We start from the raw sequence: 26,370 nt of genomic DNA, 5'->3' as shown, positions 1-26,370 counted from the left end.
ATTTGCGCGATCACCTGCGAGCAGCACATGCACACGTCTGCTCATTTACCGACCACAAAGCGCTGGTACTCCGACTTTGTCTCCCCCATCTTGGTCAAGAGCATGGCCGTGGATTTTGGTCCCTTCGGCCCTATCTTCTGAGTGACGAGAACGTTGCCGAGTTCCAATACCAGTGGCAATATTGGACCCGGCAGCGCAGAAACTATGGCTCCTGGATCGAATGGTGGATTTTGTTCGCTAAGCCCAAGATCAAATGCTTTTTCAAGTGGAAATCTCGATCCGTCTTCGATGAATTCCACAGTGAACATCAGTATCTCTACAGCGAGCTTCGGTTAGCCTACGACGGGTACTACCAGCACCCTGAAATGATAACCACCATAAACCGGTTGAAAGGTGAAATGCTAGCACTTCAACGGAGATTTTCCTACACGTTCATGCGAATGAATGAAACACATGTGGCGGGAGAACCCATGTCAATATTCCAATTGGGGGAGAGGCGAAGGAAGAGAACCGTCATCACGCAGCTGCAGACAGAGCAAGACGAAACGGTAGCAGAGCCACGAGCGATCGAGACGCATATGATGGACTACTTCTCGACGCTGTACTCGGAGGAGGAAACAGAAGAGAATGAGAACAGTTTCGTCTGCGAGAGTGTTATCCCACCCAACGACCCATCGAATGAAGCCTGCACGGACGACATTACGACGGCAGAAATCTGGTCTGCAATAAAAGCGAGCGCCCCACGAAAATCTCCCGGCTGCGATGGTATTCCGAGAGAGTTCTACCACCGCATGTTCGACGTCATCCACCGAGAGTTGAATCTGTTGCTGAATGAAGCACTCAGCGGTAATCTTCTTCCAGCGTTTGTCGATGGCATCATCGTGCTGGTTAAGAAGAGAGGCGGCGACGACACAGCCCGTTCATATCGTCCGATCTCGCTGCTCAACAGCGACTACAAGCTCTTCTCCCGCATTCTCAAAACCAGACTCGAGCAAGTGATGAGAGAGCACCACGTCTTGAGCGACGGGCAGAAATGCTCCAACTCAGAGCACAACATATTTCAAGCCACTCTTGCTCTCAAGGACCGGATAGCACATCTCCGCCACCACCGCCGTGCCGGGAAGTTAATCAGCTTTGATCTCGATCACGCTTTCGATCGGGTCCGGCACTCTTTTCTCTTCGAAACCATGCGCTCGCTCGGCTTCAACCAGGATCTCATCGCTCTACTCTCGCGAATCGCCAGCCGGTCCACCTCTCGGCTGTTGATCAATGGGCACCTTTCTCGTCCGTTCGAAATTCAACGCTCTGTACGGCAAGGGGATCCGCTATCAATGCATCTCTTCGTTCTTTACCTGCATCCACTAGTGTGCAGACTCGAAAGAGTGTGCGGGAATGATCTGCTAGTGGCGTATGCGGACGACATCAGTGTGATCGTCACATCGACCAGGCAAATCGATGAGATAAATAGGCTGTTCACTCGTTTCGAGAGAGCTGCTGGCGCAAAATTAAATTTGCGGAAAACTGTTGCCGCCGATGTTGGCCTTTGCGAAGGCAACAGAATCAACACTCAGTGGCTACAAACAGTCAATGTAGTTAAAATTCTGGGTGTTGTTTTCGCAAATTCAATACGACTGATGACAACGATGAACTGGAATGCGCTAGTGGGGAAGTTCGCACAACAAATGTGGCTGCATTCTCTGCGCACGCTGACGCTGCACCAAAGGGTCATCATGCTCAACACGTTCGGAACGTCCAGGATATGGTACCTCGCGTCCATACTACCGCCGTTGGGAGTGCATACGGCAAAAATCACATCAGCAATGGGTACGTTCCTCTGGAGAGGGACTGTCGCCCGTGTCCCAATGATGCAGCTGGCACGCAGCAGAGAGAATGGAGGCCTGAAGCTGCAATTACCAGCTCTGAAATGTAAGTCACTCGCAATCAACCGACACCTACAAGAGATCGAATCCCTTCCTTTTTATAGATCCCTTCTTTTCCACGATAATCCCCGCCCAGCCATCTCAATAGATCTTCCCGACCTTAGACAAATCCTATCAAACTTATCCCAAATTCCCCACCAAATCCAACAGAACCCCTCCACCGATCAAATTCACCAGTACTTCGTCCAGCAAACTGAGCTACCAAGGGTGGAACGTAACAGTCCAGCAAGTGGCTGGTCACGCATATGGCGAAACATTGCATCGAGGCAACTTACTTCAGCGCAGAGGACGAAGCTTTACTTGTTGGTGAACGAGAAGATAGAGCACCGCAAACTGCTATTCGTGATGCGGCGAGTAGATGACGAAAACTGTACGCATTGTGGCAACCGTACAGCAGAAACTCTCTCCCACAAATTTTGTGCTTGTGCTCGCGTCGGCCCGGCTTGGACGGTTCTTCAGCAGAGAATAGCAGTCATCTTGGGTGGATGGAGGCGACTCGAGTTCGAAGACTTGCTAAGACCTGCCCTATTAGGAATAAACGACAGACATAGAGTGGCAATTCTGAATATGTTTATTACATATATCTGCTTCGTTAACGATTGTAACGGAAGAATTGATTTAGCTGATTTGAACTTTAATCTTGATGTAGCAAATTGACGGTAAAACAAAAAAACTTTGTATGCTAAACTGACAAATAAAACTTCACTTTTACAAAAAAAAAAAAAAAAAAAAAAAAAAAAAAAACTCTGAAAGTTATGAGTTGTGATTGTGTTTACATTCTCAATTTCTCTGATGGATCATGGCAAATCATTATCATTAGAACCTTAGCGGAATGGGAGGTGGAGGAGTAACTTTAAGCCACCAAACCTAAAGGGTGTTCATCTAGGTTAAGCAAATTCAAAGCATCCATGAAATGTTGCCTCGATGTCCCTTTAAACTGTTGATTCTTTGCAGGTGTACAGGAGCAAAGAAGAAACCCGCTCGATGATTAATGAAATTTCTGTCTATTATATCCTCCCCGACTAAAGTTAACCAAGAACTCGAACGGGCGTTCAATCCTACCCTAGGAGTAACATCGTCCAATCAGTTTTAAATCAGTGCGGGTCCTCAAAGATATCACCCAAGCCTATTGTATCGCTGATTATGATGCTTTCTACCAGCTCCAAATTATACACCACCAACCGTTCAAGCCTACCAAGCAGTTGTGGTTCCTACTGCAATGTACCACCGATTAAAACTATCAAACATCTACCCCTTAGGATCTGTCATGCTTCGAAAATAGGATTCAGCAGAAGTGCGTTACCCGTCGTTTGTAAGTCTGTATAGAACTCGAGAAGTTTTCGCCCCATCCACTCAGCTCCACACAGATGTCAAACGTTGGTGATTCATAATTCAAGAGCTTATATATTAGGGATCAATACGTATTGGCATCACCCACCAGTGCTGAGACTTCTTTCAAAATTATGTGGTCAAGCATATAAGTAAGCAGTGGATATACCATCGGAGTCCATGACAATTGGAATTAATGACAGGCAAGAATGTCCGAGAAAAACAGCGAATTTTTTCCATCCCAGCAGATGCTTGGCAAGACCAGGATTCGAATCTGGTTGCCCCCTATGATAAAATTTCTTCTTTATTGTTCATTTTGCATAACAGAATTATTAATGTAGCTCAACTCCAGCAGAAGATTCTGCGCTGATCTTTCGTTGTACGCTTCGTTAGTACGGTAGTATTAGTTCAAAAATAAGAAGCGTATTCTGGAATAAAGCGTCCAGTATGTGGCCTTTTGGTAAGGCATGTGGACGATAATGTGGGCAGGGTTGGAAAAAAATCACAAGTCATAGTGAGTTATGGTGATCTTTTCCAATATACTGCATGTTAGGATTCATCGAGCTATAGATGCTCGATGCTCACCGTTCCAAATATAAATCCGTTCTTCGTAGGATGGATGATAGTAATCTTTTCGTTCGAATAACAGCATAGTGTAGGTCCATCCATTTGGTTGATATAAGTGAACTTTTTTTGTGTGGCCTTCCAAATGTATCATCAAAGGAAACCGCCTGGCACGAATGGTCACTAGAGGTAACCCGTTTCAGCCGTCTTGACTGCCGTATCGACATGACACTCTTGACTGGCCATGGTGTGGATGAACTCGATTGAAGTGAGGCCTGACTAGTAGCTGTTTAGATGAAAACACGAGCCGCTGGTATTTTTGCTGTGATTCAAAAGGGACGGTTTTTGCTAGATCTGAAGAGATTCGCGCTTCAGAGAATACTTACAGAATTTGTCGAACGATCCTCAAAATCAGTGGGTTGTTGGTGGGTCGTTGTTTCACTAGTTTTAACAGTAATACATTCTATCACTAGCTTCATTTTTGAGTGAACAAGCTATATAACCAAGTAGTAAACATTGGCAACAATTTGCAAAACATCAACACTCAACAGTGATGCCATTTTATACTATATTATATTTCAACTTGTCAAAGTTTGCCTTAAAGAGCCGAACAGTTTGACATGCTGTGTTTCGGCACAGTTTGCGGAGTTGATTACCCCTTGAAGAATTCAGATCTCGGATACAGAAAAAAAAACAAGATTCTGAGGTCGCTAAAAATAAATAACCTCGGATTACGGAAAATTTCAGAGCAGGGTCCTGCCAAGGTTTTTAAATTATCATCTTGAATTTTTTTCCAAGATTTTAAGAAAATAAAACGAAAGGTCTTTGAAATTTTTTGAGACCACGGATTGTGGGAACTATTCAAGATTCTGAAACTAAGTAACTTTTAAGAAATCAAACTAAGAACAAAACATTCAGGTCTTCAATCTTTAAATTTTGTAGAACTTCTTAACGGAATCCCTTTATGAAGAGCTTTGAGTGTGTGGGTTGAGTACTTGGCACTGATGAAGTCTGCAAGTAGTAGACGAAATACGCGTATCAGTCAAAAGATAAGCAATTATAACGGAATTTAAAGGAAATAAACCAACACACTCAAAACTCTTCATTCGGTCTTGAGAGATGATTATTTTCCATTTAATTCCACTTAGTAACTTGCATCTATGACAGATACGTATTTCGACTACAATGCGCAGGCTTCATCAGTGTCATTCCCACTAAAGACCTATTGAAAATCAAATTCCCTTAACTACTCATCCTCTAGGTAAACATGTTAAGATCAGGTATAAAAATGAAACAACAACGTGCAGAATCGGTCACCCAAGATTCAAGTAAAGCAGGAAAATCTAAACAACAGAAACATTAGAGCCCGAAAGATACTGACTGTGTTAATATGTCCAGTCTATCCCACCGAGATCATCAACATGTCAGCATTTGTCTGTCGTAATCATCGTCATGTTATGTGCAAATGCTGTTCCAAACTGGCATCCATACCAGCCGTTTCACCCAATCATACAAGTTATAGGCGGCAGCACCAAGGTGCGTACGGTAGATGCGTTTGCAAGCGCAGCATACCCGACGAATCACCTCAGAAGCCTCTTGGTTATGGTAGTTACTTGCCGAAGAATTACTGCCAGCAACGATAACAACAAGCCGTAAGTGCGCGAGCTTATATGCAAATCACACACTCGCACCCGAGGACTGAGACGAGCAACTGGCCATCATCAGCCGCCAGCCAGCGGGGGAAGTTTCGAATGATTGAATAATCTTGCGCGGGGCCTCAATTTGACCGAGTTTGCCATGCTCCTCAAATGAATGCGAAAAGTACATGATGAATCTACATAGAAGAAGAAAAGAGGCGAACGAAATGAGTGTTATCATATCGAAGATAAGCACTAATATACAGAGTCTTATGCACCTCCGCTCGCTGTTGTTGTGCGCGTGTCGATGAAAAGGGGAAAAACGGTTGGAGGTACCACGCCCTGTCAAGAATAAGTCGCATTCCAATACCGGCTGTTGACTGAGCGAACGGCTAGCAATTTTCTCCGGCGCTGCTGGCCGTTTCTTACAATGTCAAGCGGAACCAAACAGTTGAGGAGTCCGTTATCTTATCTGGTTTCAAACCGTTTACCTTCGTCGATAGCGCATGAAAGGATTTCCATTGTGAGTGCAGTGCAGTGCAGGGAGAAAAACTGAACGCTTACGACGCTGACCAACCAGAATCATGCGAGGTGACAAAACTGCCAAGATTGAATCGGACCTGGCTAACGCGTCACGTCGTAATGGATTACCTATACCTATAAACACTGAAGTTCATGATCGGTGATGTTGCCTTGAAAACGGTAAGCATGTTTACGACATTTTGCTACATTACTTGGATGATGAGACAATCAAGATGAGTGGGAATAGCTCTGATCTCGTGTTGAGCTGAGTTGTGGAATACCGGTTCGACGATTTTTATTAGCCAAACAGTTGCTGCTAAAGGGGATTACCCAACCGGCATCGACACGAAAATTTGAAAAGGTAGTCAAACGGTATGGTGAAATTTAAAATGTCATGTGGTTAAAGGTTGATTATTTATTGATTTTGCTAAAAAAAAATGGCAAAAGTATGATTCACAGCTTACATAAGTTTTAACCGTTTAGAGCTGTGGCAGATAAGAGTGGGATTACGGAAACGACTTTCTCATAAGATAAATCGAATATCTTCAGTGGAGATTTAACTTAACTTATCTATAGCTAGAATTATGTACCTGTAAAATGATAACTTCCCTGAATCTTCTTGATATGCCGATCGAAATCGGATAACAACAGAAGTATATCTATCGATACGGAAAATTTGCGCACATTGCAAAAGAATAAAAAAAAATCTCAAACCGATTAATTAAGACAAAGAAATCAGAATCGCTAACAATAATAACTGCTGAACGTGTAATGTTCAAGATTGTATTGAAATTTCCCTTAGAATATTACTGAAATTCCACATAATGACACGTTCAAATAACGCCCTAAGGGAGGTAATATAGAGCGATTCGTGATATAGCAGCTATATCACGTTTAATATTAAGTGATATCCAATGTAAACCCTCCTGTCAATTTACATCACGAATAATCAGGAGATCAAACATATATCAAAATAACAAAATGATTCGACAACAACGGCAAGGAAGCTGTAGAAGAGGTTGAGGTGCTTGTGAAACATCCAAATCCCAATAAAAATAGGGTGCATAGAACAAATTAACATGAAATAAACTTAGCTTCAAGCTTTCATTTTTGAGAAAAATAGTACTGAAAATAGTTCTTTTAGTAGTATTTCAAAAGAGTTTTGAGGAAATTTGTAAGGTAACTCCAACGAAAATTCCAAGAAAATTGAGTTCTGAATTCCGAGGATAGTTCCAGGGTGACTAGTGAATTTTCATTTTGAAATTCCCGGTTTTTCTCCGGTTTTCCGGTTTAAATCTTAAAAACTTCCCGGCTGTTAGTATTCAACAAAAAACGAAATTGTACGTATTTTTTTAAAACGCGGCTAACTGCAAATTTTCGGAGGTTATTTGTGGGAAAAATAAAGGCAAAACTATAGAAAGTATTTTTTTTAAACTGAAAGTATAAATTAAACTCTATGAGTCACTTAATGTATTCAAACCATTGATTTTTGAAGATAAATACTTTGAAAAATCAATTTCTATCACTTTTTTATGCTCGATACATCTTATGATTTCAAAGCTCTAGAGTTTATTGTGTAACAGAAACCAAGATTGCTGGGGGACAGCTGTGAATGTGGACAAGGTAACCAGGACGCAAATCACATTACTTGGTCTATGGCTGAGCATCGTGGAGTCAGATCTGAGCTGTACGATTCCCTTCGAGCTCGAGGTAGACAACCTATTGTTCCAGTTCGGAATGTTTTGGCTGGACGCGATCTGGAGTTTATGAAGCTCATATAGGGGAAATGGATGTAATGTCGGCCTAAATGCCCCTAATTTGAGCCCATACATAAATTCAGCAATCGACTAAATTTTCAATAGCAACCAAAAATATCCATTTGTACCGTCCCAATGAGACGTTCATCTAGATAAAATTGATAAAAAGCATATTTTTAGCGATGGGCCCAATCTTATAGTACATTCAGACTACAGAGTTATAACATGTTATAGCGCTATCTTGATGGTGGTTTCTGTGTTGCAATTATTTGACAACCGTTATAACATGTTATAACTCTCCAGTTAGATCCATAGACCAACATTAGAGCCCTTTCCCCTATGTTTTCATTAAGAATATTAACCTTACATTGTAAGTTTGATAAAACTTGTGTTTAGTTTGTATTTTGTGTGTATGTTTGTATTTTTTGTATATTTGTTTCTGTAATAATACAGAGTTTATATAAAGTTGATAGGATTAAGTACATTTTTTTATCATAAATCATATTCCAAATTTCCTTCTCCCTCTCCCAATCCATACAATTGTCATCCACTAGCCTCGAGAAGACCTCGAGTAATCGGTTCAAATCCTTTAATTTTAGATTTAAGAAATTAATAATGTATAACGCAAATGATAACTTGGCTCTGTAAAATTTATTCGACTGAGCCTGTACAAATAAAGTAATTAACAACAAAAAAAGATATTAAGATCACTAGGCTAAAAGCTATCTGAATGAACAGACAGAATTGTGAAAAATGTTTCAGTAAAGATGAATGAGATTTAAGAAGATTCCCAACATTCTGGGGCTTTGACATTTGTGTAGAGTCTGAAACTAGAACTTCTCTTCATAATTTGTGATTAATAACAATGTTTGGGATGAAAAATTAGGAGAAAACATAATTCAAATGTGAGATTTTGAATTTTTTTTTCTAGATCACAGATTTCAAAAAAATATCATACCTATGGGTCGTGGAGTCATAATTCTGAGACTTGGATGCATTTTAAAGGTTAAAACAAATTACAGAACATTTTATAGAATCTTGCGGACAAACCCTGGAATTTTTGGTAAAATTTAAAGTATTCAAATTGTTGATTTCAAACAATTATTGAGGAGGATTCCCATTTTCGAAGGAGAAGTTCTGAGCTGAATACCAGAATAATTCTGACATGAAGTCCTTAGAAATTGTTAGGATTTTTTAGCAGAAGAATGCAAGTTCTAAATTAAATTCTTAGGTAATTTTAAAAGATTTCAAAACAAGTTGCGAAAAAAAAAACGTGATTCTGAGGAGATTTGTATGGGGATCGTGAGGAAAATGACAGATGAATTTTAAGAAGAATTCCAAGAAAATTATGATGAGAATTTAACAAGAAACAGAGTTCTAAGAGTATTCTAGGGATAATTTCAACCCTAGTGCGAAAGATTCATCACAGAGCTCGATCAAAATTGATTGCAAAAAAATTGCTGATAATAAGATTTTTTTTTTAATACTCCAAGGGGTTTCCAAGTAAAATTTCAAAAGATTTCTGCTCCTTTAAATAGAGTTAAAAGAAAATTTTGAAAACAATTTTAAAGGAATCAAAATCTCCGAATAGGATTGAGGGAATTCTACGAAGGAAACCAATCAAATTCTTGGAAGGGGTTTCAAGGGAATTCCAAAAAGAATTCAACGGTTATTATTACGCGGAGTGTTTTCCGGTTAATTTCCGAAAATTTCCAAGATAATTCAGAACAGAGTTCCAAGTTAATTCTAGAATTTAAATTAAGGCCTGTTCATAAACTACGTAGACAGTTTTTTTTGGGATTCTTGCCCCCTCCCTCCCCCTGCGTAGACAATTGTCCATACAAAAATTTTAAAATTTGTATGGGCCGTGGATAATTGTCAACCCCCCCCCCCCTCCTAAACTGTCTACGTAGTTTATGGACAGCCCCATATGAGAATTTCGAATAACGAAAAATTAAAACCCCGGAAAAGAATAGTTCAGATTCGATTTTCACAAATATTTGTTTCCAAAGTCCAGCGTCCAGCATCTTCAATATTTTCTTTTAATGGCCATGCACTTTACATCTGAAATTGAAATGACAAAAATCAATTTGAAATGTTGCTGAGTGATTAAATTCTGAAAACAATAAGACGGGAAACTGAAGAAAATTATGCAGCAAATAGAACAAGACATTCATTTGGTAAAGAATCACTCTGTTTTAACGGTTTATTCTGAAATTCTGGTGCAAAGTGTGTTCCTATGTATATTTCCCGGATATTTCCCGGTATTCCCGGTATTCCCTGTTTTCCCGGTTCACTGTTCTAAAAAAAATGTTGAGGTAAATTTCTAAGGAATTCTGGGGTGTATTCCAAGGATATTCCGATGATAATTTTTAGAAAGAGAATTCCAAGGAAATTATGAGGAGCATTTCAAAGTTGTCATTGGAATTCTGAGCAGAATTAAAAGGAAATTCTTATGGGAATTTCAGGTGAACACTATGTGCATGCTGAGGAGAACCTCACGAGATTTTTTTCAGGAGATTGCTAGATTTATTAATAATACGAGGAGCATTGCAGAGTGAATTCAGATAGTTTTTTGCAGAAGATTTGCAAGCGTATTATGGAGGAAATTATAAAAGAAATCCATTTTTCCACAAGTGGGCACAGAAAAATGTCAAAATCCTGAGGGTTTGATTTTTAAAGATTTCATGCTTGGAAAATGATATGATCCTGGATTCAGAAAAATCTTCATGATTTAAGGTGTTTTATTTAAAATTAAATATTCCGGACATGGAGGGAAGGATTATGGAGAAGATAAGGGAACGCGAGAAGTTTTCAAGTTGCAAAACTATCAAACATATTTGAAACGCCGAATTAAAAAATTTAAGGTTGCGAACTTGAAATTACTCAAAGAGCTGAGACTTCATTCCTCTAATTCTGGGATTTTGGAACTTTGAAAAATTTCTAGATCTCATGGTGACCAGTGAATTCCGATTAGCAATTTTCCGTTTTTTTCTGGATGTTTTCCCGTAATTCTGGAAATTTTCCCGGATGTGTGATATACATTAAAATGTGTAACGCACGACTAGCAACCAGCGAGATCTCAACCACTGAATACGCTTCCTGTCTCTAAAACGAGTGGCTTAAGCGCCACCTCCGAAGAGGACCACTCGTCAAGGTTTGATTTGCCCGGTAAGAAAGCCCAACCTCACGGTGGGTTTATGAATGAGAGAGACCGAAATTTAGTTTGTGAAAGACAACGAAATCGGAGCATAAGTGGTGAATACTTAGGTGGTAAAGGGGATGCTAAAAGGAGGATAACAATTAAATCTGAAAATAGCTCCAGAGGATCTTCAAAGAAATTCGGAAAATAATTCCAGGAGAGATTGCCAAACAAATTAAGGGGAGAAATACAAGCCATTTGTGAGGAGAATTGAAAATTAATTCTTAGGAGACTTTCAATGTGAGTAGAATTCCAGGAGAAGGAGTGAGATTAAAATGGAAATTTGAAATGAATTCAATGAAAAATCTGAGAATCTTTCCATAAGATTTCTTACTGAGGAGAATTTCAAGGCAATTCCTAGGAAAATTAACAGAAAATTCAATTCGGAGGATATTTCCAACGACATTTTGATGAATATTTCAATGGAATTGCAAGAAGTATTCTAACTATATTCTTGTGATATTTTTTAGAGAATTCAAAGAAGCGATCCAAGTGAATGAGAGTTTCGGGAAAATACGAGCGAATTATGAGGAGAACTCCAAGCGAATTTTCAATAGAAATCTCGGTTGAATATGTAATAGACAATTCTGTGATCTTCAAAACAGCTTGAAGGTTCCCAAAATATTCCTGAAGTTAATGAAACTGCCTTGAAGTTATTTTGTAGTTTGAGAAACTAGCCTGATGCTGGCATTACTTCTCGTCAATGTTTTCAACTTCTCTAAACTTTTTCGGACTTCCTATAGTTTCCAAAATTTTCAGAACGATCATGAATCTTCTCTTAAGTTTTTACAATTAACTGAATTTCTCGAAACTTCATTAAAATTTATGAATTTTCGCTGCTTTGGAATATCTCTGCTCTTTGGATCCTGCTCTTTGGATATCTGTTCTTTCTTGTTTTTTGTTTAAGAGCAAGCGAGATCAATATCTTTTTTGTAGTACTCGAAACTTCTCTAAAATGTTTGCAGTTCGCATGAAGCTTGTTGTACTACCCTGAGTTTAATTGAACTTTTCGAAAAAAATTTAAGCTTCCGTGAACTTCTGGACTTATGTGAAAACCTAAATAATTTTTTTAACATCTCTAAAGTTCTCTGAAAATCTGGGAACATCTTGAAATTTCCCGCTAATTTAGAGAAACTAATGGAACTGAACTCCCCTGAAATTCGACTTGTATTTGGAGCTTTACTAAACTTATTTGAAATGCTCCCGAAATGTCCACATAAGTTTCTGAAGTTCTCGAATCTTCCCTTAAGTTCCATAGACTTTTATGAAGTTCTCGAAATGTTTCTGACGATCTCTGTGCTTCTGTGAAGTTTTCTGAAATTTCAGGCACTTATTTAAGCTCCCGCAACGAAATAATTAATATAGTTCTACGATTTTTACTGAACTTCTCAAGTTCAAATTATCGAAACTTTCATAACTTCTTCAACAGTCTAGAGTTTACTGATGTTTTTAAGACTGGTCAAAATATTTCTCAATTTCCTCACGATTCTCTATACTGCCCTGACTATCTTAGTATTTTTTAAGCCCACCATTTTACTGGAATTGATTGAATTGCCTTTAAGATTTACAATTTTCTTTAAGTTTACAAACGCTCACGGAACTTTGCTTTAAATCACTAATTCCTTGGAAAGTCCAGCTCTGTGCTGAATTGATCACATGGTCCGGTAAATTTTCTGATATAAATTTATAATTTCCTGAATCTTCGAAAATTTTCAGATCAATCAGAGAATTCTCCTCGGAACATCCCCAAATTCCAAGGAACTCATTGTAAGTCACTGCAAATTTCCTTAAGTTAATGTTATTATTTATATTATTAAGTTAAGTTAAGGTAAGTTTGCTGATGTAATCTCATCGTCCTTGAAATACTCGGAACTTCACTGAATATAATGAAACAATCTAAAAATATCTAAATTAATTGGAAGTTCTCTGGAATTTCTTGAAAATACCGGTGCTTACTAAAAGTTATCTTTTTTTTAATTAGTGGAATCTTCAAATTTCCATGATATAACTCCTCTGAAAAATTCTCATATTTTCCAGGTGTTCATATAATTTTTATTGCGTTTCAGAAGTTTTCTCTGAGCAAACCGAAGTTTCCGGAAATTATTTTGAAACTTTTTTAAGGTTTCTGCAATTTCCTTGAAATCTTTTTAACTGCCCTTATATTCTATGTTCTGTCTTGATGTTCTCGGAGCTTCCTAAAGCTCTCAATTCTAATGAAGATCTCGATTCTGCTTTAAAATAAATGGAATTCTCGTGAACACTTAAACTTCCCTGGAATTCTCTGGATGTCTGTGAAGGATGTCTTGATATATTTCTAATTTAATTTCAGCACCACAAGGAACTATGCTGAATTTGTCTAAACTAACACTTATATTTTTTAAAACTAATCAAATAGTCTGAGCTAAAGTTTCAAGGACTTCCCCTTAAGATATCTGGAACTCTCGAAATATCTCTAGATCTAGCTTTTCTGAGAACTTCTTAAAATTTTCCACAATTTAGCTAGTACAAAAATTGAAGACATTAAAAATGTTGTGATCCTAGACTTACAAAAATAAAATTAAGCTGTTTCTTTAAAACTGATTGTCATGTTTTAAAAACGTTTGCATGAATTGTTGTTGTTGCCGTTTAAAAAAAAACATATTTTTAACGCATTTCATAAAAAGCTTTCTTATTATAAACCTAGAAATTATCCGTCAAAGTTATGGAATAACTTGGAAAACTCAGGGAACTTTATTTATCCAAACGGGTGGACACTAGACTGATGCAAATTTTGACATTTTCGCTCCACAGTGCTCAAACGGCTCCAAATAGGGTTCTGATTAATCTCCTAACAGTTGAATTCCTTTGATAAGAAACTGACTAGGCACAAACCATTTGAAGTTTATGTATAAATTACTATGGGAAATCCAAACTTTTTGTTCATAAACTTATGGAAAATTTTCTCAGCTACAACTTAGCAGAATATAAGTATTGAGCCAAACGTCAAATAAAATAGTTATTAATTGTTTAATAGATTGATAATCTTATGGCATGATCAAGCAGCTGTTTTGTGAGCAACACTGTATGTTGCAGTGTGACATAGTAGCCATGATTTGTGTGCTCTATTCTAAGCGCCAGAAGCACCAATGTTGCCTGCTGAACAGTTGATTGAGCATAATCATAAGACATTAGTGGCTTGAATTATTGATAACTTTTGATGCTTACATTATATTGAAAAGTGGTTTTGGACAAAGTTGTAGCTGAGAAAATTTGCTACGAGCTCAATTATCATTTTTTAAAGCAGAGCGATATGGTACATTGTTAGATGGAATGAACAAAACATTTGGTTTTCCCATAGTAATTTCCATATAAACTTCAAATAGTTTGTGCCATGTCAGTTTCTTATCAAATGAGTTAAAAATTTGGGAGGCTAGTCAGGACCCGATTTTGAACCGTATGAGCACTGTGGAGCAAAAATGTCAAAATTTGCATCATTCTAGTGGACACCCTGTCGGTAGAGAAAGACGATTAAACGTAAAAAAAAACTCTATACAAAGTCCTCAACTTAAAATTGTTCGAAAATTAGAATAAAATGTAGGCCTATCTTACACACTGCAACAAGCATGATCAGTCTTGAAATAAATTCACGTTAAAAAAAATTAAAATAGTGTCTGATTACAAGAAAAAGTGACTCTAGTGACTTGGCCTTCAAAAAGGAGAATTTTTAGTGACAGGCTTGAAAAAAGTGACCAAGTCACAAAAAAGTTACTTGCTACCAGCCCTGCTATATATAAGTGGACGTACGTTCACCGCCAAGAATACATGTATGAATTTAATTGTAAAAAAAAAAAAAACAAATTTTATGCAATATAATTAAATACGGAAAATTGCATAGTTAGGAATTCTGTACAAATAAATAACTAAATAAATAAATGGAAAAGTGAACTTGTTACAAATTGAGCATAACACCGAAAACCGAAAGAATTACTAAATTAAATGGGTCATCTAAGACCGCAGCATTTTTCCCGAATCAAATTCGGATTTGTGTTGGAATTCTTCAAAAAATTTCTATATTCGAACTTTACGCAAAATTTAATCGAAAATATTTACAGTACATATGTTATTAGAATATTCTAAGAAATTCCCTTTTGAATCTTTTGAAAGATAGAGATTCCCTCTGAAAGTCTCTAAAAAAATTATTTAAAACAATCCTAAAATTTTCTGCGATCCATAAAAAAAAAATGAAATTCATTCTTAGATTTCCTTCGAATTTCAAAGCTTTTTCTAGGAATTCGCTGAAGATTTCTGCTATAATTCTATTCGAAATTCGTTTTAATTCTCTTTTGAACTCCCAAACAATTCACTTCAAAATTGTATTGAAATTTTTTTCCAGAATTATCTTGGACTTCTCTTCTAAATTCTTCTGCAATTTTGCTTAGAAGTTTCCATAAAATTCTCTAGAAAATCGTTTCGTGATGCTCTTGGAATTATCCTCGGAATTTACTTGAAATTATCATCAGAATTTCTTTGGAATCGCACGCTCAAAATTGGAATTATTTGGAATTTCTTTAAGAACCCCTGGTGTTATATATTTTTTTTTTTGTGATCCAGTGGCAGCACTTGCTTAAACTCTACACTGGACCCCTTTTATTGATAAATTTTGCTTCTATGAGCCTCTATTTTAAATCAACACACAGACGTTCCTAGGCTATGGTGCCCGTTTGGTCACTGTTGTTTTTGTGCTGATCCAAATAGTTTTGATAATATAATTGCGCATTCTTTTTTTTTTTTTAAGGTTGATTTTGTCCCAGTCTTATCTTCTGTCGTCACTTATTTTGTCATTTTGTCTTGTGTATTAATCCCCACTTGTCTTGTTTATTGTGTCAACTTGTGTCTATTGTCCTTCCCCATCTGTTACTCTGTCATGACTAATTTCATTGATATATAAAAATAGTAATAACAAGTACAGGATAATATGGTTATTTCTCGATTACTTTTTCAAAGGGAAGCACCAGCTCCTGCAAACAATGCATCCGATCGTCGATCCGGCGCAACCGGCAGCTCGCACACGCTTATCAACGCCACCAGCAGGTAGAGGAAAATTTCCCCTATCTGATGATAGTGCCAGCCCGCGTGGGCGAGCCACCAGTTAAGCCAAATCGATGACCAAACGCACCGCCTACAAAAGCCGATACGCTCCCTTGAAAAAGTTATCGAGACAATTACCTCTCATGATCCTTGGCTCTGATTTTAACTTACCACTTTTTGATTATTTATCAAATACCTCTCCCAGAATATATAACTCCCCGATGCCTTGTTGGTTTCTGGTCTCATTTGGATTGGTCCTGAATTTGTTTGACATCCTGTTCGAAGTAATTCTTTGAGTTCCAGCTTGTACGTGTCTCACGTCATATGATTCGCCATTCATAAAGATAATGGGTTAAAAGGGAGTAAAACATACATAAAGGTAGATTAGTATTAGTTGTACTTGATCCAAACAATAGAAAGAAGCATAGATGACTTAGTAGAAAAATAAAACTAATATATAACTAAAAGTGCAATGGATAAGTGTTAGTTCCGGGATCATTTTAGTGTTAGTAGTTATGTTAGTTTTGATCCGTATTCAGCCCTGCCGGCCCCTCCAGCACTATTTGCAGCAATTGTGATAAGATTATGCGACACTGCTACTACTACTATGTTAGATGTATGACTTGTCAATTTTCGCAACTCAATGTCTTTCAATAAATCACTAATGTTTGAAAATTTGCTCAAAAGGGCTTTGTTGACACATCATAACTTACCGTAAACTAAAGCACAACAATGCTAATTCTTATTTCAAACCTATCAACATATTTAACACATCTTTCCTAAAACTTCACTTGTTCGTAAGCGCCTGGTTGAAGATATGACTTTCGCTATTGACATTGTCTGTAATTAACAAATACACTAAATAGGAAGATTTATTATACAACTTCATGGGCTAGTCGCCTCCCTAAGCGGACCCCCCGCGTCCTATCTCTTATGTTAATTAACTTTCTGAATTCTATAATTGAAGTTTATTTAATAAATAACTGAAATCTCTAATCTACCTACACAATCATAACCCATGCTTTTAAACTACAATTTAACGTGTTTCAAGTACTTCTGGCTTTTACATATATTCGTCCCAGATGACACCTTCAAGTGACTCAAATGCTTCACTTTGAAGTAAGTTTCCAAGCTAATTTTAAATTGTATATTGTATAGGGTAAATGTTCCAACTACGCTCTCACGCTTCCACTATGTGGCACCACAAAAATACAGATGGGTATGTCACAATAGAAGCACACCACAGTGGAAATCCCGAGCCATTGTTCAAACACTTATCCCAAATTAAAATGAAGCACATATAAGATTAGTTACAATACCATGTACAAAAATGATGTTTAACATTGTTTCCTGAGTAATAATTCAATGAAAACAACAATGAAAGCTTGTCACGCAAATAGAAGGAGCACTGTTGGGCACTTTCTGAAATATTTCAATAGTATAATTCCCTTGCAAACCCAAATGAATCTATCTGCGTAAAAATAAATAAAATAAGAGTGATTTGCGGCAAAACCCGCCAGTATCACACCCAACGTCAGTGCCTATACGTAAGCGTACTACGACGCGGCTCTCAATTAAAGGAGTAACAAGTGTGATACTATCAATGCTAGACTAGATCTTTGGTTCTCTCATGCAGTGGTTTATCAGAGAGGGGAAGCTCAGTAATCTCCATTGCCTGCCCATGACGCCATTCTATCGCGGCATGAGCCAGCAACGCCGACCATAAACCCACCGTCTCCAACAGTCCACTAGCATGAAATTAAGCCCGCCCACCAACAGCAAGGTGCAAAAACTAGCCAAGGGGAGGGCTTAAAAACCCCTGGTGTTATCCATTCAAAAATCTTTTCAAAATTCATTCGAAAAAAATCTAGTCTAGCAGAAAAATAAAATATGTTTCTCTTAACTTTCATTCCATTATTATATGAAACAGTAAATGCTGGGTACAGGAGGGTCCACCAGGGCACTCGATTGAAGCGAAATGGATGGGGGCAGTGGAAATGCTAACTCCCTATCTTTAACATTTCGTGAATAGAGGTCGAACTCTTCTCCCCCACTCATTGGGGCATGGCCTGTTTTTTTGACCGGTTTTGTTGTTGGAAGGAAATTCTCATTTATCATTTATCTTATCATCTCATTTATGTTGCCTACGGATTCACGCAAACCGTTTTTGGCCCTTCATACAAAGGTAGGATGAGTACAATTAGAGGTTATTAAACTTGATCAAGTCGAACAGTCTACCGACAGTTGTCTTGCTACAGTGAGTGGTAGTTCCTCATCATCCTAATCATATCAATTATTCGAAGGATAGTAGACCGAATTGATAGATTGAGTATAGACATTGTTTTAGAATATAGTGAGATCTACGGAATAACATTTGAATTCTCGGACTAAGAAATTTAGTGGAATTTATTTCGATATTTTAATGTTGGGCCAGTTTTTACACTTCAGAACTTCCCGAGATTTTTGACGTCAATACTGCGTTTTAAATATCTAAGCACAGATAAACAGACATAACACTCGTAAGTTGTTCATCGAACAAGCATTTAACGGACAATTTAAAAGTATCGTAGTTGGTAGTACCGCCACCTGTGGCGCGCATAGTTAATTCCCTTGTACTCAACAGATGGCGGTAATGTTTTAGCGACGATGTTTTACAGTGAGAAATATTCAATCAACAAAATTGTTTGTCTGTGATCTAAGATTTAAAAAAATTAAGACTCATGGACTTCAAATATTTTTATGATTCTGACACTTCTATGTAGTGAATTATGATGAGTATGTAAAATAAATTACGGAAAATTGTGGATGAATTTTAGGGATAATCTGTCATAGAATTTTCCACAGAACCACCGAAAATTCAAGTTCGGAATCTTTTTTTTTTTTTTTTTCGAAGAGAGGACGAAGTATATTTTTTTGCGGTTTGTCATCGAAATTCACGGCCCTTTTTCTCGGTGATTTCGAGTTTCCGACTTTTTCCCGAATTTCCCAATTTCCCGGTTCACTGGTCACCCTGAAATGTATAACTCATTTTCATGAAAAATTCGAATAAGACAGTAAATTTTGTGATTCTATTATGCTGTTCTCTGAAGTTCCTCGAAACCATATTTTGCGTAGATTTTCAACGAAGATTTGGACAGAATTTGACATGCAATTCTACTAACATTTTATTTTAATCAAACTCTTCCCGGAATGATATTACCTCGTGGAACTTATCCGGAAACAACAATAAGCTTCATAATTACAATTTAAAATTGATTTAAGTGCAGTATACTGGCGTTATACTCATAAGAGTCCCACGGTGCATAAGGATTGCATAGAACATGGAACAGTTATATGTATAACGGCAGTTTAGCAGTATCAATTGTATTTCATAGTTCTCTTCGAGTTGATAAGCTGATGCTTACTAAGAATTCATTTCGTATTGTTTACTGCAACTTTCCTCACATCAGCATACGAAACACTCTCACTATCCTTAAACCTCAATAGTATAGAGTTGTAGTATCTTCTTCTCCAATCCAATTAACCAATCAACCACAAACTGAACCTTCCAGTTATAGTCTAAAACATTGCCTTCAGATGAACTACTCACAGAAAACCATCTCTGAGCCGCATCAGAAGCACATGCCTTCAATAACAGTGTGATGAAGTAATCAAAACAAACACTTGAAAATCAAAACCCGTTCTTCTCCTTACGATATACCGTCAGCCTCGAATTCAACTCGGCAAAGGACAGACAATAGAAATAGATGTCAAAACGAGCACTCTTCACAATCTACATTCTCCGTGGGTAAGTTAAGTACCTTGTACTACATTCATGGAACTTACCTTGTCAAATTTGACTTGAGCTCCTCCTTAAACTTCTCCAGCTGGCGTTTCATATTCCTATTCATTTATCTCCGCTACTGGTTGATATCACTGCTGTACGGCGAGATCTCCGTCACCAGATGCATTGATTTTGCTTCAGTTGTATTGTAAAAGCATCCGCTATTCTTCGCTGCACTTCACTTACGCTCTATACCAGACCTGATAAGGAATTTCGATAATGATTATTAGCAACGCTTGCACACAAGGACACTATTCCAAATTGATCTTCTCAGGGTTTACTTCCGGAAGCAGCGATATTTCACCATCGCGCCACGTTGCTTCTCTAATTTCTTCAGCACATCACACGACTGCCCCAAAAACTTTTCCTGCTATTTTGGGTGGAAACGAAATTGATAACGAGCACTGGTAAAATTGCACCACCCAGAAAAGGTAGGTGGTATACGATTGGGCGTCCGAATCCAATGATAAACAGCGGATTTTTTTATTTCTCTTCAAACGAGTTGACACTTTGTTCGCACCAACCGACTACGAATCGGTTCCAGAATCATCGTCCTCGTCGCAGTTTACCTTTGCCTCATACACTGTCTGATAACAAATCAATAAAATTCGACCGAACCGAGTGTGCGATAACGAACTGTCAAATGGGGTGGAAAACACGAAAACAACAACGAACGAACGAACGAACGAACACGAGTGACACAGACACTCCGTTTGCGACTCGCCCACAGCGACGGTGTTTGGAATCTGACGGAACGGTGAACTGCTGGAAATGGCCAGAAACAGAAGCGCACAAAGATTGTGTGTATCGACGGGCAGTGGAGATGAATGTGTGGCATCGCTCGCTGATGTTGGTTTAGAAGGATGGATAGTAGTTTTGTTGAACAGAGATAGAAGTATGTTTACGTTAGCGCTGGTGTGAGTGCACGTGTGGCGTTAGAATTGTGTTTGCTTGTTTATGAAGTAAGTAGTGATGAGTAAATTACGCTGCACGGTGGGGTCGAAGCTTATCACATCAACTTGTTTTTGAGAGTGATTTTAGAGGCCTATAGGGTAGAGCGCTACTTCGTCGTAATCGCCCATTTCCGTTCTATCGATCAGAAAAGATCAATAATATCAATAATTTCACCATGTACAAATCAATAATAGGTTTGTTCGGATGCGTTAGTTCATTAGCTACAACATAAATCCTATTATAGCGCATTGTATGACTATTTACGCTCATTGTTCTCAAAACAAAAGAAGCGCTCCCTGTGAATCCCCTTTTTCTACGTTTATCCGTAGGACGAAGAAAATCTAATGGCGTTTCAATGCGCTAGGACGGAATTGAAACTCATAAGACGAATTTAGAATCAAGAAGCAGTATTAGATTTTAAACAATATCTAAACAATTTGTGACTCTTTATCGAATCCAGCTGTACGTATGGAAAGGTGAATAAATTTAGAAGTCATCGTTCACAGCAATATTCAATTTTTTGTTCAAATCCGTTCAAAAAATAGAGGTAAAGCGAGAGTTGTGCTTAGTAGGACGGAAATTAGATCAAAAACCCTACATCCATACAAATGTAAAATGGTATTCAAAATTTATCAGTGCTCAATTTTGGACGAGCGATGCTCTGAATCATCATGCAACAAATTATCGCTCAAGAACTTTTCAAAAATATGATCGGTTTTCCCGAGTCTTTTTCTCTAAAACGCCGGTTTACTCTTGCAAACTCGAAATTCAAGGAAACCATCCACTTAGGAAGGTATCGAGTTAAATCACAATTCTTAAATTGGGTTCTTTAATTATTTCTTTAATTATATATATCATCTGAAAGAGTTTCGTTTTCTGAGCACAGCGATATTTTTTTCGAACTCACACACTTTCATCTCGATTTTTAAATTAAGATTTAAAGCAAAATAATAACTTCACTGTTTGACACTAAAATGACAAATTGACAGCTCGCTCCCATACAAAATGACACCGAGGGGTGTTAATAAGGTGATTTTTGTAAATGTAATCGTACTTATTTAAAATAGTTCCAGTGTACCAAAATTGATGAAATTTTGGGTTTTGGTCACATGTTTAATGCAGAGTACGAATATGCATTTACTTCAATACCCAATTATTTTCCTTTATTTCGTTGTCGTGTCAATTGTCTATATTGTTGCTTGCTCTTTGTGTATTGATACCGTGCTCTCCACTCAAATTAAGATACAGTCAGCTCTCTCGGACTCTATATTTAAGGCTCACCTAGTAACGGAAGATATCGAACTGAGAAGGCGAATTTTGGAAATGTGGACCGCCGTTGAATCCGACTCAAATTTTAAATTCGTTTACACAAATTTACAAAAACGCAGGTCACTCATCGGCTGATTTGCCTCGATATTCATAGAAAATCTGCATGAATACGAGGAAAATCTATGACAATTTTACTCAGTCTGTATTAGTATATTCGTAGACTGATTTGCCTTATAATTCCATGGTTTGACGAGTTGCCATAACCGTAAGAATGCGCAACAGTGGTATCGCGATAATGGAGTAGACGTCATTGAGAAAGGAATGCGGGATTTCCGGCCGAAATGTATTGGGGTATAATCAAAGATTAACTGAAGAATACTGGAAAATGGCTAAGGATGCTATTTCAATGGCCAGATACTGAAAAAAAGCAGCCGGTGAAGTTCATTAGCAGCGTGCGCAGAAGTTGATGGCACTTATCAAGCCCAAAGTTTAAATTTTCATTCGAGAGGAATGAAAATCGCAAAACCCATATTGTATCTTTAAACTACAATAAGTACATAACATTTTCTGCTAATAACGTTTTAAACAGATTCTAAGTAACATCCGATTGAAAGCGTACCGACTCTAAATTGACAGGGCTTTATCAACTAGATTTTTAAGGAAAATCAAGGAAAGATTGCCTCAGCCTATGAGTCTCCTGCGTTTATGCGAATTTGAGTAAACGGAACTCAAAATTGAGTATGGGAAAATTATACGTTGTTTGAAGTCATTATTACGTTAACAATATATAGGCAATTTCGACCAGGGCATGCTGTAGAAGAGGTTGTTAATTATGAAGATATTGACTTCGGTGACCAAACTAATTTAAAAAAAAAAACTATAATTTATCCAATTATGGCGAGATTTCTTAAGTAATTTCTGCAATCATTAATACTCTTACCGACCGCTCTGTGCTTACGTCGTCGCCAATTCAAATTCTACCTACATCTAGTTATGAAATAATGCCTGCAGCGATCAATCGCCAACCTCTGTGTTCGGAATCCAGATCCCCTGTCAACTACAACCCTGGCATCCATCTATTGCAGCTGAGCAGTACAATAGCCTGTCCGTGCAACCGCCGGGCGGATTTGTTTACGTTTGGGCTATTGTCTACAGTCTAGACCGTACAATATATACCATCCAATGATGGGGATAAGGAATCGAGGTTTAGGTATATAAAAATTCATCTCTTCTCTGGTAGCTTAGGTCAGTAGGTACCACATATGTAGCAGCTAAAGTGATCTAATGAGAGTATAAGAGAGGATGATAACGTCCGATCAGTGTGTCGACCTGGCTTGTCGTGTTCCTTTTTGTATAATCGTGTAGTTTAATTGATAAGGCAAATAAATGTAGTGTTTTGACTAAGTGTTTCCATCAAACGAAGAGTTTTATTGTGATGCAAAAACGGATTAATATCCTCCTGATACACTCGCTGCAAGAAGATCCCTGGCAATAAAATTCGAGGCTGGTTGGATGATGGTGCTACCGTTCCTGCCGCTGCGTTTCTCAGTGTTGGAACTCTGATCGAATTTTATCCACTACATATCGAAGGTGAGAAGGTTCAGGGCACAACACTCTGTTTATTAGCAAAGAAAGCAGCTCACAACTCCCGGTACCAGGATCATTTTTCTGATCGCCTACGTCTGATTTCACACTATCTGTGTACTACCACAGACAAACAAACGTAACGCTTTGAAAAAGTTTTTCTTCAAAACATAGTATCTCAAAACATAGGACCTAAGTAACGACATCTCTCGGGTTTCTCGCGGAAAACAAGCTTGCTCGCTAACTCGCAAACAATATTGCATAAAAGTTCTATAGAATGTATAGAAACGTCAGTGTTCCGATGCCAGCGCTGCGGCGAGTTGTTCGCGGAACTGATAATATTCAAATCAACCGTTAAATTTGTGAACGAAGATACACAATGAAGTGTTACGTCTGTTTGTCTGTGGTACTACCAAAACGTGCGTGGTATGCAACGACTTTTCTTGGCTGCAGCATCGAGTGGTTACGACGTGATTGTGCTAACGGAAATATGGCTTCGCAGCGACGTAAACAATTCGGAATTGGCTCCGAATTACAACGTTTACCACTGTGATCGTAGTCACGCTACCAGTCAATTTCAACAAGGCGAAGGAGTTTTCATTGCAGTGAAACGATCTTTACTAAGTGTTCCTGTTCGACTTAATGGCGATCAGTCTTCGTGTGTGATATCTATCTGGAACCGAATAGCGAACCCAAACGCTACACTCGGCATTCCGAAGCTGCCTTACAGACTTTAAATGCTGCTGCTGTATGTGATACTGTTTTGGTTGTTGGTGACTACAACCTTCCCCACTTGTCGTGATCTTTTGTAGAAGATATCGGGGGTTACTTGCCCACGAACGCTTCCTCTGAGCAGGAGCTTGCGTTACCAGAGAACTTGGTGGCCAGCGGACATCAACAAATATGTAAAATCCATAACGTCAACATTGGCAACACTGTACTTTCTCTCAGCCTGCGAAGTGCATGTGTCAAATATGTGTTGTTGACACATACCAATTTATGGATTCGGAGAACCATACCCGTGAATTTTCAGCCAAGTCCCACGATAGATTCCCCAAAACCTAGTACAGATTCCCCAGCAGTGCACATCCTAATGCCTGTCCAAAGCAGTGATTCATTCTGCGTAAGGCAGACCAAAATCAGGGCTAATGATCAGTTTCGCTGCATCCACATTCCACAAAGCACCGGTTGTGCCGAAATTGCGTCTGTTTTACTATAGAGATAACGTAAGAAAGGAAGAAAATCGGCCCTATGCTACTAGGTAATCTGCATTGTGTTTCAGTTTGGGCAATTCGAAATTGGCTTGACTAGTTTTAGATGGCTTTTATTTTACTATGGCCGCGAGATTGCTACTTTCGCACATGATTGTTTCGGTGGCACTCCGACGTTGATCGCCGCAGCCGATTGCGATCCTCGGAAGAAATCCAGCGATTTGAACAGAAGCTTGACCCGGTGACTTTGGATTTAAAAAACAATCAGATGCGTTTCGATATTCCTTTAGCCGAGGTCTTTGTCAAACAGCGGTCTGAGGAACTCGATCGCCTTTTTTAAGAAAACCTCCGGTCGGGCCAGTTTTTCCGGTATCAGTTTGTACAGCTGGAGTGACTCTGGATCATTGTCTTGGTTCAGACTCCACTGCTTGGACCTTGAAACTGTATCTAACTGATGTCTTTTCAATGGGATGGAAATGAACGCGTTCGCAAGTAATCTTACGCTACTCGTTCAATTCAGAAGAACTTGACCGAGTCAACTTTTTTAAAGACCTAAGAGTAAAGACATAAAAAACTGTGTCGAATTCAGTGATATTCACGCTGTACTGTACTGCTCCATGGTGCGCAATATTCTTGAATACGGAGTTCAAGTATGGGCTCCTTACACGCTTGCCGGCTATAAAGGGTTCAACATTATATCATCAGATTTGCTTTGCAGAACTTGCCGTGTAATGACCCTCTTCGACTGCCTCCATATGAACACCGATGTCAACTGATAAGTCTAGAACCTCTTCACCAGCGCAGGTTGTGCTTGCAGAGATTGCTTGCAAGCAGGGTTACTTCCACTCACTTGCTATAAAAAAATGTTTTTCAGAATTATGAAATCATGAGATGGTATAGTGATAATTAGTGCTTGTAAGTTACAAGATGAGAACGTGAAGTATGTGTTTGACACATAAAATCTGTCAATATTGCTTTCAGTGCGTCACAATCAGCAATTTGACGACTCGTGAGTGCTCACTCTGAGTGAACGCTCACGAATCATAATATCGCTTATTGTGACGCTCTGAAAGCAAAATTTACTGGTTTTATGAGTCAAACACATACATTAAACCCTCTTCTCATTACTTACAAGTACAGCATATCATTATATCAGGCATAACATTTGATAACGGCACAAAAGAGTTTGTAAACAAACTTTCTAAGGACCTTTACACGCGAACCAAAGTACGCCCACGCAAACCAATACCACTTTCGGAAAGATGATAGTTGCTCCTATCCGATGATGTTATTGGTTTGTGTGGGCGTACTTTGGTTCGCGTGTAAAGGTCCTTAGAAAGTTTGTTTACAAATGCTTTTGTGCCGTTATCAAATGTTATGCCTGATATCATCTAATGATTGCATAATTTCGAAAAATATGTTTTTATAGAAAGTGAGTGCAAGCAACCCTGCTTGCAAGTTAGCAGTCAAGACAAATCGTCGATTGAAGTGATTGTTTACAAAACCTGATT

General features: G+C 38.3%; 1 protein-coding gene across 2 annotated transcripts in view; it reads right to left on the bottom strand.

The window, feature by feature from the left end:
* The window catches only part of LOC135703276 (rho GTPase-activating protein gacI-like), a 109,564-nt gene that overhangs the window by 81,940 nt on the left and 1,254 nt on the right, over positions 1-26,370 (bottom strand). Inside the window, exon 2 of one of the 2 annotated variants that reach the window (XM_065224440.1) lies at positions 19,844-20,041. In XM_065224440.1, the coding sequence (XP_065080512.1) occupies positions 19,844-19,908 (65 nt within the window). In that variant the 5' untranslated portion in view covers positions 19,909-20,041. Of the gene's footprint in view, positions 1-19,843; positions 20,397-26,370 lie in introns of those variants that run through there. The other variant, XM_065224439.1, reaches the window with a different exon arrangement.

Source organism: Ochlerotatus camptorhynchus, unplaced genomic scaffold (genome assembly GCF_037179485.1).
Source record: "Ochlerotatus camptorhynchus isolate MF236.1 unplaced genomic scaffold, CSIRO-AGI_Acam_v1.1 ptg000211l, whole genome shotgun sequence".
In the NCBI taxonomy this organism is placed as follows: domain Eukaryota; kingdom Metazoa; phylum Arthropoda; class Insecta; order Diptera; family Culicidae; genus Ochlerotatus; species Ochlerotatus camptorhynchus.
This window is presented reverse-complemented; position numbering and strand designations above follow the sequence as displayed.